Source organism: Meles meles, chromosome 11 (genome assembly GCF_922984935.1).
Source record: "Meles meles chromosome 11, mMelMel3.1 paternal haplotype, whole genome shotgun sequence".
In the NCBI taxonomy this organism is placed as follows: Eukaryota; Metazoa; Chordata; class Mammalia; order Carnivora; family Mustelidae; genus Meles; species Meles meles.
In genome coordinates this window covers 6,624,923-6,641,800 of record NC_060076.1, presented here as the reverse complement: position 1 = coordinate 6,641,800, position 16,878 = coordinate 6,624,923, and the positions used below count along the sequence as shown (strand labels likewise).

General features: G+C 48.1%; 1 protein-coding gene across 1 annotated transcript in view; it reads left to right on the top strand.

The window, feature by feature from the left end:
• NUP188 (nucleoporin 188) overlaps positions 1-16,878 on the top strand; it is a 52,694-nt gene that overhangs the window by 27,763 nt on the left and 8,053 nt on the right. The window contains exons 13-30 of the mRNA XM_046021995.1: positions 1,964-2,029; positions 2,980-3,099; positions 3,580-3,706; positions 4,747-4,899; positions 5,081-5,207; positions 5,419-5,506; positions 5,602-5,678; positions 6,258-6,372; positions 7,450-7,570; positions 7,700-7,766; positions 8,906-9,034; positions 9,363-9,502; positions 10,748-10,854; positions 12,644-12,850; positions 12,945-13,114; positions 14,054-14,123; positions 14,524-14,591; positions 15,018-15,213. Coding sequence (XP_045877951.1) covers positions 1,964-2,029; positions 2,980-3,099; positions 3,580-3,706; positions 4,747-4,899; positions 5,081-5,207; positions 5,419-5,506; positions 5,602-5,678; positions 6,258-6,372; positions 7,450-7,570; positions 7,700-7,766; positions 8,906-9,034; positions 9,363-9,502; positions 10,748-10,854; positions 12,644-12,850; positions 12,945-13,114; positions 14,054-14,123; positions 14,524-14,591; positions 15,018-15,213 — 2,148 coding nt within the window. The remainder of the gene's footprint in view (positions 1-1,963; positions 2,030-2,979; positions 3,100-3,579; positions 3,707-4,746; positions 4,900-5,080; positions 5,208-5,418; positions 5,507-5,601; positions 5,679-6,257; positions 6,373-7,449; positions 7,571-7,699; positions 7,767-8,905; positions 9,035-9,362; positions 9,503-10,747; positions 10,855-12,643; positions 12,851-12,944; positions 13,115-14,053; positions 14,124-14,523; positions 14,592-15,017; positions 15,214-16,878) is intronic.

Genomic DNA, 16,878 nt, shown 5'->3' with positions numbered 1-16,878 from the left:
ACAAACATTATCTTCAAATAACAAGTCAGGATTTAAATTTCTAATTATCTTATAAATGTTGTAGGTTTGTTATAAGTTTGTTTTGATCAGGATCTAAATAGATAAGGTCCATACATTATTGGTCCATAACTCTGTCAAGTTTTGATCTGCACCCATGCTTTGCACTGCGGCGGACACAAGCCACATCATTGTCTAGAGATGATGGTTGTCTAGATCTATTAGTTCCTTGAGAGTCACAGAATGGCACTATTCTGTTTCCTCTTTTGTTTGTTGGTTCGAATGTTGCTATAGAAGTTGGTTTCATGGTGTATACAAGTACTAGATTATGCTGTAACCTCCCATCAATGTAACGTATGTCAGTTATACTTAAAAAAAATCTTGCTCTCATTAGCTATTAGCTATCTGATACTCTGGTATAGAATACTATACATGCTTATTTTCCTATATTTACTAGTTTTCCCTACCACCCTGCATAGGTGGTTAACACTCTAGTGAGGTCTTTAAATTTTTACATGTCATTGTGAATTCCTGGGTATAAATAAACATGTTAGCTGTGGGGTTTTTTTGGTGGGTTTTTTTTTTTTTTTTTAAAGATTTTATTTCTTTATTTGACAGACATAGCTCACAAGTAGGCAGAGAGGCAGGCAGAGAGAGAGAGGGAAGCAGCTCCCCGCCGAGCAGAGAGCCTGATGCGGGGCTCGATCCCAGGACCCCGGGATCATGACCTGAGCCAAAGCCAGAGGCTTTAACCTGCTGAGCCACCCACGTGCCCCGTTAACTATATTTTAATCCACTGCAGTTACTCTTCTTATGCTCAGACCCCCCACCTTTGGCCAGTAAGAACTCTTTGATGAGCTTCTGAATGTGTCTGACACAAAGCTTCCGTACTTTGAGAGCCCCATTGTTTCTGGTATGACCCACTGTCACAGCGCTATCACGGTTATCTTACAGGATTCTGGCCCCAGACCTGGGATATGCTGTTTCTCCACGGAACCCTGGTTCTTTGCAGTGGAAAGTGCTCTTTGAGGAGTTCTTTATAACTAAGTCATTATATTAATTTTTAATGACTTGTTTTAGAAACTGAAGAAATTGGTGAAGTTGCTAAAAATGAAAATTTCTTACCATTATTAGAGAAATTGGTGTTAACCAGAAAACTCAATTTCCAAAGCTCTAGGGGCACAGAGTAAGCTTTGCATCCTTTGCCAAAATTCTGGTGGTCATATTTGGACCTCATCATGTATCTGGAGTGTCAGTATTAACATATCTAGGCTGCGAGGGTCCTCGTGCTTGGGTTGTTTAAAAAAAATCATTCCCGGGCTCCTGGGTGGCTCAGTGGGTTAAGCCTCTGCCTGCAGCTCAGGTCATGGTGTCAGGGTCCTGGGATCGAAGCCCACATCGGGCTCTCTGCTCAGCAGGGAGCTTGCTTCCCCCTCTCTCTCTGCCTGCCTCTCTGCCTACTTGTGATCTCTGTCTCTCTCTCTCTGTCAAATAAATAAATAAAATCTTTAAAAAAAAAAAAATCATTCCCAGCATATGCCAAGCACTGTACTAGGTGCTAAGGATTAAAAAACTTAAAAAGGCATTACTCTTGTCCTCTAGGAGAGCAATTTAGCTGAGCCTAGTAATACCTCACATTTATAAGGCATCTTAAAATTTATAGTCCACCTCTCCATATATTACCTCATTTAGTCCTTAAAACAGTACTGCAAAGTGATAACATTATCACCATTTTATAGGTAAAGATTTTGAAGTTCAGAGAGGTTAACTTGCCAAACTGCGTATAACAGAAACAACGTACACCCTAGACAGGGTATAATCTTACTTTTAAAACCTAGGGTTCTTTCTGACATAGTATGTTGAAAGTATTGTTGGTATTTTTTATTTGAATAGAATGCAGTAAAAAAAAAAAAAATAGTGGTTCAAAGAGGGAAAATAAGCTATTTTCTTCCCCCTCCCCCAACAGGATGTAATTGACACAGCATGTGAAGTCCTGGCAGACCCTTCTCTTCCAGAACTATTCTGGGGAACAGTAAGTGTGTCAGAGGGAATTATGCTAAGATATTCTTGTAGCGAAAGAATTTATCAAGCACTTAACTTTGTGATAGGTCTGATATTAAACGTTTATGTCTTTTCACATTAATCTTTACAAAAATCTATGAAGTAAATAGAATTATTGTCATCACCATTTTGCATATGAGGAAAGGTGATGCTCAGAGATGTGAAGTGACTTGCCAAGGTCACACAGCTAGACAAACAGGATCAGGAAGCAGTTTCAGCTGACTTGAATCCGTGGCCTGCACTATTAACTAGCATATTCGCCATCTGACCCACCGAGTCTTTGTTCACATCGACGGTCTCGGGCATCAGTGTCACTGTGACTCTTGAACATGGTATTGGGAGATTGTGACTCTGGGTAGTCAGAATATGTAACTGGTTAGATGGGAATTTGGCTTTGGAGAGAACAGTTTCTCACCAGTCCTCAGGGTTAGCATTGACAGCAGCCTGAAGCCCTGGGGTCCAGCTGGTGAGTAAATCTGTTCTCCTTTGTACTGTGGCCTGTATGTTTTATCTTCTTCCTGAGTTACTGTCCGGCCTCACACTGTTCCTGGGAGAAGGTGGCATGAAACCATGTATAGATTGAGGATCTGTTGCTTTTGTGTGGTAGCCAAATGCTGGTATGTGGTTGGTGCTTTTCACTTTATTGGAAACACGTCATGCGGAGGTGAATGCTGTTGTCTTCCTACAGGGAGGATGGCCAGAAGAGGTCACTGGAGGCAGCGATGTTCTCTTTTCAGGTCCTGCCTAAATCTGCTGTTGATAACCATTTTCAGTGGAAATATGGAGTCTTAAATTGTTAGAAAGGAGTGATGTCTGCCTGAAGGAAATGATTGGTTTTAGGCTTTCTTATGATTGCTGGGCAATTCGGAGATCTGTAATTCGTGGATTATGTGGTCAGTGACTTCTCTCCTTCTACGATAGGAGCCAACCTCCGGGCTTGGGATCATTCTGGACAGTGTCTGTGGGATGTTCCCCCATCTCCTCTCCCCACTCCTGCAATTGCTACGAGCCCTCGTATCAGGGAAGTCCACTGCCAAAAAGGTAGGCGGTTCGGTTAGATGCCTGAATTCAGAGTGTGGGAGGTCTGTTTGTGGGTGCCGCTGCCGCAGCAAGAAATAGTCTCAAGTTGAATGAACGCTGCCAGAGGTAGTGTCTCAAGTCTATAAAATTTAAAGTACCTGTTGTAGTTGCTGTGGGAGAGGACAAAATGTAAAGGTCCTTACTATCTCATTGGCAGAGACTAACAGTAGACACAAGAAGGGAGTAACTAAAAAAGCCACACAGTCAGCGTCATTTGAGTAGTGAAGACCCGCCATTCAGGAGAGTCAGCTGTCTGCGAGTGAGGGCTCCTTGAGTTCAGCGTTAGAGGATGGTGAGGGCTGGCAACGAGTGCGGAGGCGGGTTCAAGAGTTAGGGAGTCCCCGTGTTCACAGTCTGGCTAAAGAGCAGAGAAGTGGACACGGGACCCCTTGCATGTCCCCCAGGTAAACGTGTAGGTGTGTTTTTTCTGCATGTTGGCAGGTGTATAGTTTCTTGGATAAGATGTCTTTCTACAATGAACTTTATAAGCACAAGCCCCATGATGTGATCTCCCACGAAGATGGAACTCTCTGGCGGAGGCAAACATCCAAACTCCTTTATCCTCTTGGTAAGATGGAGAGACCTTGGTTCAGAAGCTCTTTTCCTCGGCCTCTTTGAGGCTTCATCTTCGCAGCTTCAGCTTTTTCATGCAAGCCGCCTTTCAAGCAGTTCTCTCCACTATGCTTGTTAATAACTGAGTGCCTTTCTCCCTTTTTTACGTCACTGGATTGTTTTATTTCAAAAATAATGCGTGTTCATTGTAACGAGAGAGATGGCACCAATCTATACCTCACTGAGTTTGCCTGTTGGGACTTACCTGTTGGGTAGTTGGTGCTGAGAGCTGGTGTGTCCTTTCACATACTGTGTATGCTCTTCGAGACTCATCCTGCAAGCTGCTTTCCTTATATACAGATCTGACCTGTTCTTTTTAGTAACTACAGAATTATTCTGGATATTCCAGAGTCGTGTATCTTTTTCATTCTAAAGAACATGTAGGCCATGTCAGGTTTCTGCCACTACAAACAGTGCTGCCTCGGGTCCATGTCCCTCATACACTGGTGCTTTTATTTTTAGTGCATAGCGTCCCCACGGTGGGGTTGTTGGGTAAAAGGGCGTATATAAAAACAGTTTTAAATAAGTGTCCCCGGGGCGCCTGGGTGGCTCAGTGGGTTAAAGCCTCTGCCTTCGGCTCAGGTCATGATCCCAGGGTTCTGGGATCGAGCCCCGCATCGGGCTCTCTGCTCCACGGGGAGCCTGCTTCCTCCTCTCTCTCTCTCTCTCTCTCTCTCTCTCTGCCTGCTTGTGATCTCTATCTGTCAAATAAATAAATAAATAAATAAAATCTTTTTTAAATAAATAAATAAGTATCCCCCAACAGGTGAAACTGATAAACAAAATGTGGTACATATGTACTGTGGGTTAGTATTCGGCCTTGAAAGGGAATTCCGATGCGAGCTACAACTCGGGTGAAACCGGTCCATCGGTGCTAGCTCTTCGGAAGAGAGCGTGTACATCTCTGTGTGACTAAATCTGGTGTCTGGTGTAGGAGGCACTTTTTCCTATCGTATTCCCAGATATTAGACTCCTTTCCTTTCCTCTCTCCCACAGGGGGCCAGACCAACCTTCGCATCCCTCAGGGCACCGTGGGCCAGGTAGTGCTGGACGACAGGGCTTACCTGGTACGCTGGGAGTACTCCTACAGCAGCTGGACCCTCTTTACGTGCGAGATCGAAATGCTGCTGCACGTCGTTTCCACTGCAGGTCAGGTCCGCTGAGGGAGACGGGACTGTGGGGACGGAAAATGGCTGTGCTTAGATTCGGAGGACAGAGACTCTGAAGATAAAATTGAAAACCATCCGGACTGGGATAAGTGTAGTGTTTTTCTGGGTCTCAGAGACTATTCCATGTTCTTGAAGGAACTGTTTGCTTTCTTTCCCCACAGATGTAATCCAGCACTGCCAGCGGGTCAGACCCATCATTGATCTGGTGCATAAGGTCATCAGCACGGATCTGTCCATAGCAGACTGTCTCTTGCCCATCACGTCCCGCATCTACATGCTGCTGCAGCGGTAAGCCTCTGTCCGGTCACACACCCGCTCGGTTAACGTCCATACTCATTCCTCTGTGGGAAGCCCTGGTGTGATACTGTCCCCAGCTGAGGGCCTTCCTGTGTTTCTGTCCTTGCTGAGAGAAGGGACTTGGGCAGAGAGAAATGGAAAACGTTTGTGGAGGCACAGGTTGTGTTACTCACTTTACCGAGTAGCGTGCACTGTTCTCCAGGCTGACGACAGTGATCTCCCCGCCGGTGGATGTCATTGCTTCTTGTGTCAATTGCTTGACTGTTTTGGCTGCCCGGAACCCAGCAAAGGTGAGAGATGCCAAGTCTTCCTAAGAGCCAAAAAGGGTGCGCTTGGTGGCTCGCTGAAGACACCTGGACATTGGGCTCTTCTCTTTCCTTGTCAGGTCTGGACTGACCTTCGTCACACAGGCTTTTTACCATTCGTGGCCCACCAGGTCTCCAGCATGAGTCAGATGATTAGGTGAGCCAGGTCTTCTTTGGCTGGGCAGGGCGTATTCCCTGGGAGTACCACACACGTTTCAGGTCCCGGCTAGCTTCATTCCTTTTCAAGAAACTATCCTGGAAGTTTCTGGATATATTTCTTATCCAGGGCAACCCCCCTTGGTGTGTGGGAATTAACTCTCCCACCTGAAAAATCCGGAAGTGACTAGATCCAGAGACTTGGCTTCCCTTTCTTAGGCCGTAGTCACTCTTGTTTCATGGCTCCTGGAGCTCACCTGCTGGGCATTTATTAATACAAAGGCTCCATTTTCCTACCTGAGCATTCTCTCCTTGCCCGCTCTTAACTTGTAAGACAAAAGGATTTTTTTGGATGTTTATTTGATTTCTTTACTTGAAAGCTCTTGAGGTTGTACATCAATAAAACACCTTCGTAATGTTCACTCTGGGTAGGAAGTAGCTTAGATCTGATGAATTCTTTTGCGAAGATGTCCTGTTGGGGGCCCAAGCCATCTAGGTAATAACAAGAATGCTCTGTGATTAGTTTCTGGAAACTCTGAGATTGCCCCACCCTGATTCCCCTGCCTCTGTTCTCTCTCAGTGCGGAGGGGATGAACGCCGGAGGGTATGGAAACCTCCTGATGAACAGCGAGCAGCCCCAGGGCGAGTACGGGGTCACAATTGCCTTTCTGCGCTTGATCACCACTCTTGTCAAGGTAAGAACGGGTCAGATGGAATCATCCGAAAGTCTCTCCTACTGTGGTCCTCGGGTCTTCAGGCCCCACAGTTGTCCTGAGGTTATGGCATTAATAGTTTCTATGTATTGACTCTGTACCCGTTCTGTGATGGGCACTTTTTCCGGGTTAATTTATGTAACCCTCGGAGGCAGATGATAAGATGTGGTGACTCTCAAGCTGTTTTCACTGGAGCCCAGGGTGGTACGTATGTTTTCTGCCGACTCCGTATACACGTACGTGTGTGTGGACCCCCGAGGCAGAGGGTCACAATTCAGCACTACTCTGACGACGCAAAAGGCATTTGGATATTTTCTCATAAGCTGGTTCCACAATCCATTAATGGGTCCCAGCTGAGTTTGAAAACTAGATGTTGCAGTTGGACAGAGTTAGGTTTACATTTCAGGTTGACCTCTTGCCTGCTCCATCAGCCTCGGGCGGGTAAAGAACTTTTTACAACCTCTGTGAAACAGGAGTCGTTGAACGGGCTCTACTTCACGGAGTTGTGGAAAGGGCCGCACGCAAGAAGCACTCGGGCCACTTCCTGCCTGTGGGGTCCGTGACCAGGTGCTGACAGAAGTAGAAATAGGCCTTTGTGGGGACAGGGATGAGGATCTGTTACACAGAAGTGAAGAACCCCCACTACAGGTGAGGACGCTGACGCTACCGAGTCACGTTAGGCAAAGAATTGTGAGTAGTAGAGCTCCTTTCTGGTACTCGTGGGGCAGAAGAGAGGTTGGGTGTGGCTGGCATCATGACCATGAAACCGGCATTCCCCGTCCCTGATGGTCCCATGTCCTTCATGTTTATGGTACCGCTCCCCTGCACAGATTTAACCCTCCTCTGTCCCCTTCACTAGCTGCCTTTTGGGACATGATGACGTTGTTTGTTAGTCTTTTTCTCTGTGCCAGGGAAACCCACAGCTGGGACCCCATTGAATCCTGATGTTTGCCAGAGTTTGCCAAGATTTCTTGTGGACCTGTGGGTTTCGAGTTCAATCTCTGATGGCTAAAACCCTTCCTTAAATGGCAGAAGTCCTCACAGCATGGTTTCTTGTAGGGGCAGCTGGGCAGTACCCAGAGCCAAGGGCTGGTGCCCTGTGTCATGTTTGTGCTGAAGGAGATGCTTCCCGGCTATCACAAGTGGCGTTACAACTCCCACGGCGTGAGAGAACAGATCGGTAAGGAAGGCGGCGTGTGCAGGGAAGACCAAGCAATTCCAGGCTCCCTGGAGATCTTGTCTTCCCCTTTCTCGGGATGCAGGTCATCACAGAATGCCACATCATTCCTGTGTCTTTTCTGGAGTCCAGGTTGCCTGATCCTGGAGCTGATTCATGCGATCCTGAACTTGTGCCATGAGGCCGACCTACATGGCAGGTATGGGGGCGGGGGAGTGACTGCTTGAGCTGGCTATGCCCAGATGCCACCACTCCTCACGGGAGGACAGGGCCTTCTGTGCGGAGCCCCCTTGTTCTTCCAGAGAACTCCGCTTGCTTGAGCCCAGAGCTCAGTACTTGAGGTTCTGATTTGCTTTCCACTGGAGGGCATCCTTTCTCCCTGTGGGTCGAGAAGAGAAGTGAAGGGAAGCTTGTCCCCAATGAGATTGTGTACGCGGGCATGCACACACACACACACACAAAAATTGTTTTTTATGATCTTTGCAAAAGTAACACATGTTCATTATGAAGTAGAAAGCACCCTTCCTAAACCTACCTCTGGGAGATGACTACGAAGTTAGTATGTTTTCTGCTACGTGATTTCCTCTGCTCGTACTGACTGCTCTGGAGTTTCATTTCCACGCCACTTCATACAGACCTGTCTTGTTTGAATGGCTCCGTGCAGTCTCTTCTGTGGATTAATAATTACTCATTTCAGTAAATCTATCCATTAATTGATAAGACAGTAAGATAGCTTTGCAGGGTGGTTTCTAAGATCAAATCTTTTTTTTTTTTTTTTTTTAATTTTTTAGGACTTCTATTCAAGAGAGAAGCGCTCATGTTTGTGCATAAGTTGGGGGGCGGTGAGGGCAGAGGAAGAGGGAGAAGCAGACTCCCCACTGAGCAGGGAGCCCTACACGGCACTCGGTCCCAGGAGCCCGAGATTATGACCTGAGCTGAAGGCAAACATTTTTTTTTAAAAGCTTTTATTTATTTATTTGACAGACAGAGATCACAGTTGGCAGAGAGGCAGGCAGAGAGAGAGGAGGAAGCAGGCTCCCTGCTGAGCAGAGAGCCCGGTACGGGGCTTGATCCCAGGACCCTGATTACGACCTGAGCCGAAGGCAGAGGCTTTGACCCACTGAGCCACCTAGGTGCCCTTGAAGGCAAACATTTCATTGAGCCACCCAGGGGGCCCTAAGAGCAAGTCTGTTTAAGCAGAGTGATCAGAGTGTGTTCATCTGGCAGAGAGCTACCTTGTATTACTGATGTCCCCTTGGTTCGGTTTGGACAGTGCTCTTCCCTTCCAGTCATAAACTTGGTGGCTCCCTAGTAACTCGGAACGTGTCTGTCTTGCAGTCACAGCCCCAGCCTGCAGTCTCTCTGCATTTGCAGCCTGGCCTACACAGAAGCTGGGCAGACAGTCATCAACATCATGGGCGTCGGTGTGGACACCATCGACATGGTGATGGCTGCTCAGCCCCGCAGGTAGGGCTCCCAGCCCCCTTCCTTCCCCGTTTGTCTTTACTGAGCCTGCGTGTTCTAAGAATTCCAGTGTAAGCTAACGTGTGGTAGCTTTTTAAGACAGTCTTGTTTCCCCTAGGACATAGACTTTATGTACCCTGGTGGCTGCTGTGTAGACTGGCACACAGCAAAAGGAGTTGATTGCTCCTCCTCGCTCCTAATTTGGACTGGGGCCTCTAACAGAAGCTGTTGACCTCTGGGATTATTGTTGGAATCTAATTCATGAGAGAACATATGTTGTGAATGAAGTCATGTTGTCTGAATCAACTTTGGTTTCTATTTGGCACCCTAGCGATGGGGCAGAGGGCCAGGGGCAGGGCCAGCTGCTGATCAAGACAGTGAAACTGGCATTCTCCGTCACCAACAATGTTATTCGGCTGAAACCGCCTTCTAATGTGGTGTCCCCCCTGGAGCAGGCTCTCACACAGCATGGTATGTATCGCTCTTCTGACCAGCAGGGCTTCTGCTCACAAGGGCATACTTCAAGCTGTGTTGTTGGAGACCAGAAGTATTTTCTCACTAATTCCTGGAGGGAATTTGGGAATGATCACCAGCTCCCATCCTGGACTTAGAAACAAGAGGGCTGGAACGTCCTTCGCTTCTGCCTCCTGTTGATGACAGAATAATAGTTAGGGACCCATGTTCACAGTCAGGCTGCCTGACTTCAGATTTTGGCTCTAATCAGCCGTGTTACCTTGGCTCATTATTAAGCAGCTCTGCCTCAGCTTTGTCGTCTATCAAATGAGGATAATAGTAGTGCCTCCCTTATAAGATTCCAGTGGAGGTAAGATTACTACTTGTCAATCATGGAGAGAAGTTGGTAGTACCTGGCAAATATCGACTGTTTGACTCTTTGGTCTCACACTATTCATTTAATCCCTTCGGGACCCTGTTTCCTCATTTTTTTTTTTTTTTAAAGATTTTATTTATTTATTTGACAGATAGAGATCACAAGTAGGGAGAGAGGCAGGCATAGAGAAAGAGAGAGGAGGAAGCAGGCTCCCTGCCAAGCAGAGAGCCCAATGCGGGGCTCGATCCCAGGACCCTAGGATCATGACCTGAGTGAAAGGCAGAGGCTTTAACCCACTGAGCCACCCAGGCGCCCCAAAGATTTTATTTATTTATTTGACAGAGAGAGAGATCACAAGAAGTTAGAGAGGCAGGCAGAGAGAGAGGAGGAAGCAGGCTCCCTGCAGAGCAGAGAGCCCAGTGCGGGGCTCGATCCCAGGACCCTGAGATCATGACCTGAGCCGAAGGCAGCGGCTTAATCCACTGAGCCACCCAGGCGCCCCCTTGTTTCCTCATTTTTAAGTAGGTGGTTAGGTAATGTCTAAGATGTGTTCTACTTGTATCATTTTGGGATTTGATAATATTTGCATTTCAGTGTAGTTTTTCAGTGTGATATCTTTTTCTAACCTGGTAAGAGACTACCTGTTTTTTTCAAAATGTCTCTCTTTCTGTTCTTAATGAATTGGCTTGGGGTGTTTACCTCCAAATCCTGGGTGTCCCCTTGGCTACTAAAAAAAAAGAACGGTTGGCCCCCCTGGATTTTCTCTGGCCTTCCCAGGACTTGAGGGCAGTAAACTCCCTTGTGTGTGAGCCTTTGTGACCAGCAGCCTCTCTTAGGGGCTTGACTCGGCACACTTGCTGTCTAACCTATTTCCTGTGCTGCTTCAGGTGCCCATGGGAACAACCTCATTGCTGTTCTTGCCAAATACATCTACCACAAACACGATCCTGCTTTGCCGCGTCTGGCCATCCAGCTGCTGAAACGTCTGGCCACGGTAGGTTCCCACTCAATCAGCTAAAGCCCCCAGAAAGCTCACTTGGTGCTTGAGACCGCTCCTGCCTTCTTTCAAGGGAAACACCTAACTTGGACTTTTCTGACTTTGAAAGATTTTGTTTGTTTATCTATCTGAGAGAGTGAGGTCACACACGTGTGCATGAGCTGGGAGTGGGGAACCTGATGTGCAGAGGGAGAGGGAAAATCCCAAACAGGTTCCATGCCCAGCATGGAGCCCGATGAGGGGCTCGATCCCATGCCCCTGAGATCATGACCTGAGCCGAAATCAAGAGCTGGGCATTCAACCGACTGAGCCACCCAGGTGCCCCAAGACTTCTCTGACTTTTATTTTATTTTATTTTTTTTAAATATTTTATTTATTTATTTGACAGAGAGGTCACAAGTAGGCAGAGAGGCAAGCAGAGAGAGAGGGAGAAACAGGCTCCCCACTGAGCAGAGAGCCCGATGCGGGGCTCGATCCCAGGACCCTGAGATCATGACCTGAGCCGAAGGCAGAGGCTTAAACCACTGAGCCACCCAGGCGCCCCACTTCTCTGACTTTTAAAGTGATGTGTCATACACACAACATACAAATTGTGTTGCCATACACGTAAATGGTGTTTTATGATGGTTTTTTTTTCCTGATCACAAAAGACAGACTTATTTTAAAATATTGAAACCTTACCTATAAATGTGACATAGAAAATTAAGGTCCCGTTGATCCCTTTGTTCCACGGATCCCTAGGAGCAGATTGGTATTCATTGGTCCAGATTTTTTTTTATATCCCTTAAGAGAGAAGAGAGGGAAAAGAGGCAGAGAGAGACTCTTAAGCAGGTTTCATGCCCAGCGAGGACCCCAGTGCGGGGTTCAGTCTCACACCCCTGGTATCATGACCTGAGCCGAAACCAAGAGTCAGGTTGCTCAACAGATTGAGCCACCCTGGCAGAGTTCTTTTTATCTGTGCTTAAAGGATGTTTGGCGTGTTCTTTTATTCTTTACAAAAGTAGAAGGGCCCCATTTATGCTGTTTATGCCTAGCTTTCTTCATGGAACACCAGATCTTGCAGTCTTTCCACATAGACACATTTGGGCTGCTTCATTGTCTCTGACGCTTGCATGGCGTGCCCCAGAATGGACGCACCCTAATTGATTTGGGCTGTTTTTTTGTCTTTCACTATTACAGGCAATGCTGCAGGACTTTCATCCCTAGAGTTCCATAAACTTCTGTTTTCAGTTCCTAAAAATTAGGTATTAGTGAACATTTTAACCTTTTAAGGTATTTCTGAATTATCCTCCAAAAAGGATAGTAACAGTTTATGCTCTTTTTTTTTTTTTTTTTTTTTTTTTAAAACCTAATCTCCACACCCACCATGGGGCTTGAACCCACCGCTCCAAGATCAGGAGTCTCACGCTCCACCTGCTGAGCCAGCCTGGCGCTCCGGCAGTTTGTACTAACGCCAAGTCCCATATCCCTGCCACAATGGCCCCATGAGTTTTTTCAAATCTTTGCTAATTGAATAGGCAAATTCATATTATCTCATTTTTTTATCTTGCATATTTTTAACCACGAGAGAGGTCGTGCATGTTTTTATGTTGATTACTTTTTCTTTCATGAATTGGTGGGCCTTTTGTACTGTAGTTTGATACAATGTCCCTTCTAACCCAGAGCTGTACATCTGGATGTTTCCCTTTCCACACATTTTCTACGAGTTCTCCAGTATGTTCTGCAGGAGCTCGTGGAGGTTTTTCTGAATGTAGAGCCCTACGTCTGTGTGTTCGGTGTCCGCCAGGTGGCCCCGATGTCCGTATATGCCTGCCTGGGCAACGATGCAGCTGCCATTCGAGATGCCTTCCTGACCCGGCTGCAGAGCAAGATTGAGGACATGCGCATCAAAGTCATGATTCTGGAGTTCCTCACGGTTGCGGTAGAGACTCAGCCAGGCCTCATTGAACTGTTTCTGAACCTGGAGGTGAAGGATGGCAGTGATGGCTCCAAGGTGAGCCGGTGCCAGGGACGAAGCTGGGGGAGGGGGGTGGGTGCGCTGGTGGGTGGTGGCTGAGGGACTGAACTGTCGCTTGGCCCTCTTGCAGGAATTCAGCCTTGGCGTGTGGAGCTGCCTCCACGCGGTGCTGGAGCTGATTGATTCCCAGCAGCAGGACCGCTACTGGTGTCCGCCCCTGCTGCATCGGGCAGCCATTGCCTTTCTGCACGCCCTGTGGCAGGACCGGCGGGACAGTGCCATGCTGGTCCTCAGAACCAAGTGAGTCTGACTCTGGGAGGGATTGCCTTGCAAGGCTTGTGTTTGCAAAATGGGAATAACAATGGTTTATACTTTCGAGGTTTGTTGTGACAGCTCACTTGGCAGACGCATAATCTGTGCTCAGAGCCTGGTTCAGTGCGCGGGAGCCTGACTCGGAGCCGTTCTCTGCTGCTGCCGCTGCTGGCAGGTGTCCTGTTCACCCGAAGGCAGACATGGGGCTGTCTGAGGGTACCTTCCTTTTCCTGCCTTGTACGTTTCTCCCTTTCGCCAACCCCGTCACAATTCCTTGTTCTTGATACCAGTAGCTTCAGATGAGAGTGGCTTGCTTGAGCCCTTGAACTAAATGAAACCCCTGTTCTCCAGGACCCTGTTTGCAGAAAGGGGAGGGACATTCAGAAGGCTGACCACAGGAGTCCACGTCCTTATTCCCTCCCCACTCTTTGTGGGGCTGTGGAAAATGTATGGTGGCACAAATCATGAGAATTTTTATTTACTTTTATGTATTTATTTATTTTAAAGATTTTATTTATTTATTTGACAGAGAGAGAGACAGCAAGAGAGGGACCACAAGCAGGGCAGTGGGAGAAGGAGAATCAGCCTTCCCACTGAGCAGGGAGCCTGATGCAGGGCTCGATCCCAGGATGCTTGGATCATGACCTGAGCTGAAGGCAGCTGCTTAACGACTGAGCCACCCAGGCGCCCCATGAGAATTTTTATTGGTCAACTCTAGAACATACATACAATTGTGTTTTTAACAGGAAAACATAATTTTTATCTGTGGAACCTGTTACCTTTATGTAGGAGCAGTTGACTCAAGAAACACATGTTAGGATTGAGACGGGTACAGTACGGACAAGTAACCAGCTGGGGCGGGGGGACAGAACTTCAGGAAGGCCTGTGTCAGAGAAAGTATGATTTCCAAATGTATTTTCTTTTCAGACCCAAGTTTTGGGAGAATTTAACCAGTCCACTATTTGGAACGCTTTCTCCTCCCTCAGAAACCTCTGAGGTAAGCCAGGGTGAAGGGTGGGATGGGGCGGAGAGTCCCTGGGAGGACAGGCTGGGTGGTGAGACTGAGGTGTAGGAAATGATACATCCCTTCAGTAAGCAATGAGAGTGTTTTCTTCACTGGAAGCTTCTTTCTCAGAGGCGTGCTTGCTTCCTCTCCCTTTGCTGTCTTCTGGGAAGGAACGTGGCATGCCTGGCCCTGCGGGGATGGCTCCGTCCGTGGTCTTCTCCACTTGCTCGGAGACCCCGCAGACCTGCCATCGTGGATGCCCGTTCGCATCTGCTAGAGATTGGGCTTCCTAGTTTCCCAAGTGTCAGGTCCCTGTTCTGTTCCATCGAAGGGGACACCAGGGCAGAGGTTCTCTTCATGATTGGTGTCTAATCTGCTCTCCGCTCCACAGCCCAGCGTCCTGGAAACCTGTGCCCTCATCATGAAGATAATTTGCTTGGAGATATACTATGTAGTTAAGTGAGTCCTTTCCCCTTTCGAGATTTTAATTTAAGGTTTGGGTGAGGGGTTGCACAGTGGCCTGCCATGGGGAGCATGGCTCTTTGAGCCCAGGCAGAGGAGAGAGCTGGTTTGGAGCCATTGATGGAGGCCGCTGAGTTGTGCCCCTGGCCAGTCCGTTGATGGCATTTATGATTGTCAGAGAGAGTTATTGTGAAGCAAACTCCATGTGCCTGGGATTTTATGGAGGAGGAATCCTGGAAAAGGCCTCGGCCTAACCCATTATGTTGAGCACGAAGTAGGAGCCCCACACAGTGGAGGTGACCGGAGCCGTCTGCCTTTAAGCCCAAGTGAGGTTGCTTTCTCTGCCTCGACAAGGGTCTGTGCCCATCACGTTTCCGTCCGCTTTCAAAACCTAACTAGGTTTTGTTTTTTCTTGACACCTAGGGGCTCATTAGATCAGTCATTAAAAGATACGCTTAAGAAATTTTCCAGCGAGAAGCGCTTTGCCTACTGGTCAGGATACGTCAAGTCACTGGCGGCTCACACAGCCGACACGGAGGGCAGCAGCTGCACCTCCCTGGTGGAGTGTCAGATGCTGGTCTCCGCCTGGAGGATGCTGCTCATCATCGCCACCAGTCACGTAAGAGCCGCGCGGAGTGGTTTTCGCCTGGGTATCCTAGCGACCGTGTGCCAGGATGCCTAACAGAGACAGCCCCCTGGGATGAAGGATGAAGCAGGGATCTTCCCCGAGAGCTAAAACGTAATAGTTGTGGGCCCGCAGACCAGGCCTTCTGTGGGCTCTTCAGGGTGTTGGAGCCAACAAGAGACCTGGAAGAAAAAGAAGTGTTTTGAAATCGCTTGCGACATTGATAAAAGCCTCTGGGAGCTGCCATTGCGGCCCTGGATGGGTCTCAGGGGCTCCCTTCCTCCATCTGCTTCTCCTGCACGTGTCGCGTCACCTGTTCGGGTGCGTGCCCCGCGCTGGGTAAATATTCGCAGACTGGTCAGCAGGCAGCTGGGACAGCTGCGACAGCACCCTCTCTAGGGAGCAGTTTGTTTTCATTGCTTCTAGAAACTGCATTTCTTGGTCTCGGAAAAAGAACGGAGACATTGTCTATGTACTGTGTCTACTGAGAGTTGGTTTTTAGAGAGGGAGTTAGCTTTTGAGAAGAGTCTGTGTTTTTAATTTGTGTGTGTGTTTGGTTTCACCCGGTCGTGTTGTGCATGGGGACTTAGTATTGAACTGTTCTTCCCTGGGGAATCCCGATAGATATCTTGACTTCATGAATAATTTGGGCTTGATGGATGTGCCTTGTTCCAAGCATACTCTGACCTTAGATCTTCCCCGAGTGACTTGTTCCCTGTGCCAGACTGCCCACGACCTGGGGACATTGCTGTGTCACCGTGGTTGCAGCCCCGGAGACTGCAGACACAGCAGAGGGCAAGGCAGTCTTTGGGGAATGCTCGATTCCCATGCGGGGAGCCTGTTTGTCACCCGCCTTAAGGCCCTAGCTGGACAGCGGCTCTTTTTTTTTTTTGATTGAAGCGTAAGTGACAAATAATTTTCTGTTGGTTTCGAGCGGACATCGGAATGATTCGGCATTTTTATGCACCATGAAAGGATTCCCACAGTAAGTCCAGCGACCATCCATTACCACCAGAAGTTGTGACAGTTTTCTTACCTGTGTTCCCAGGCGGTACGGGATAGGCAACAGGTCTTGAATTGTAGCTCCAAAAATCCTGCCATCCTCTTTCTTCTTAGGAGAACATCCTGATTCAGTCTAGGATATAGGCCATCTGCTTACTCATTTAACAGATATGAATGGAATGGTCACCATGTGTCAGGCACCCGGGATACAGCAGTGAATAAGGCAGATACGGTTTTTGATCTAGTGGAGAGTGGCCCACGAGTGAGGCAAATTGTAAACTAATTCCCAAAGAAATCTAGGTTGAGGTTGTGACACTCTGAAGGAGATAGTCAGGATGCTAGGGTTGTGAGCACTGGAGTAGGAAAGGAGCCGTGAGCGAGTCCCTCTCCAAGGAGGCCATGGCCAGACCGAGACCTGAATGTGCAAAGGCGCTCTCCGGGCAGAGAGCCCGTGGGGAGGAGTCGTCTCGGCAGATGGTACCACGCGTGCAAAGGGCCTGAGCGGAAAAGAGCCCGGTGTGCTGTGTTCGAGCGGAAGGAGGAAGCTGGGGGGCCGAAAGGGGGCGAGCACAAGCGGCAATGCTACCAGAATCCTCTGGACCAGATCCCCGGGGGCCTCTTGGCCTTGTGTGAATTTCCAGAGCACTGGGAAGGGAG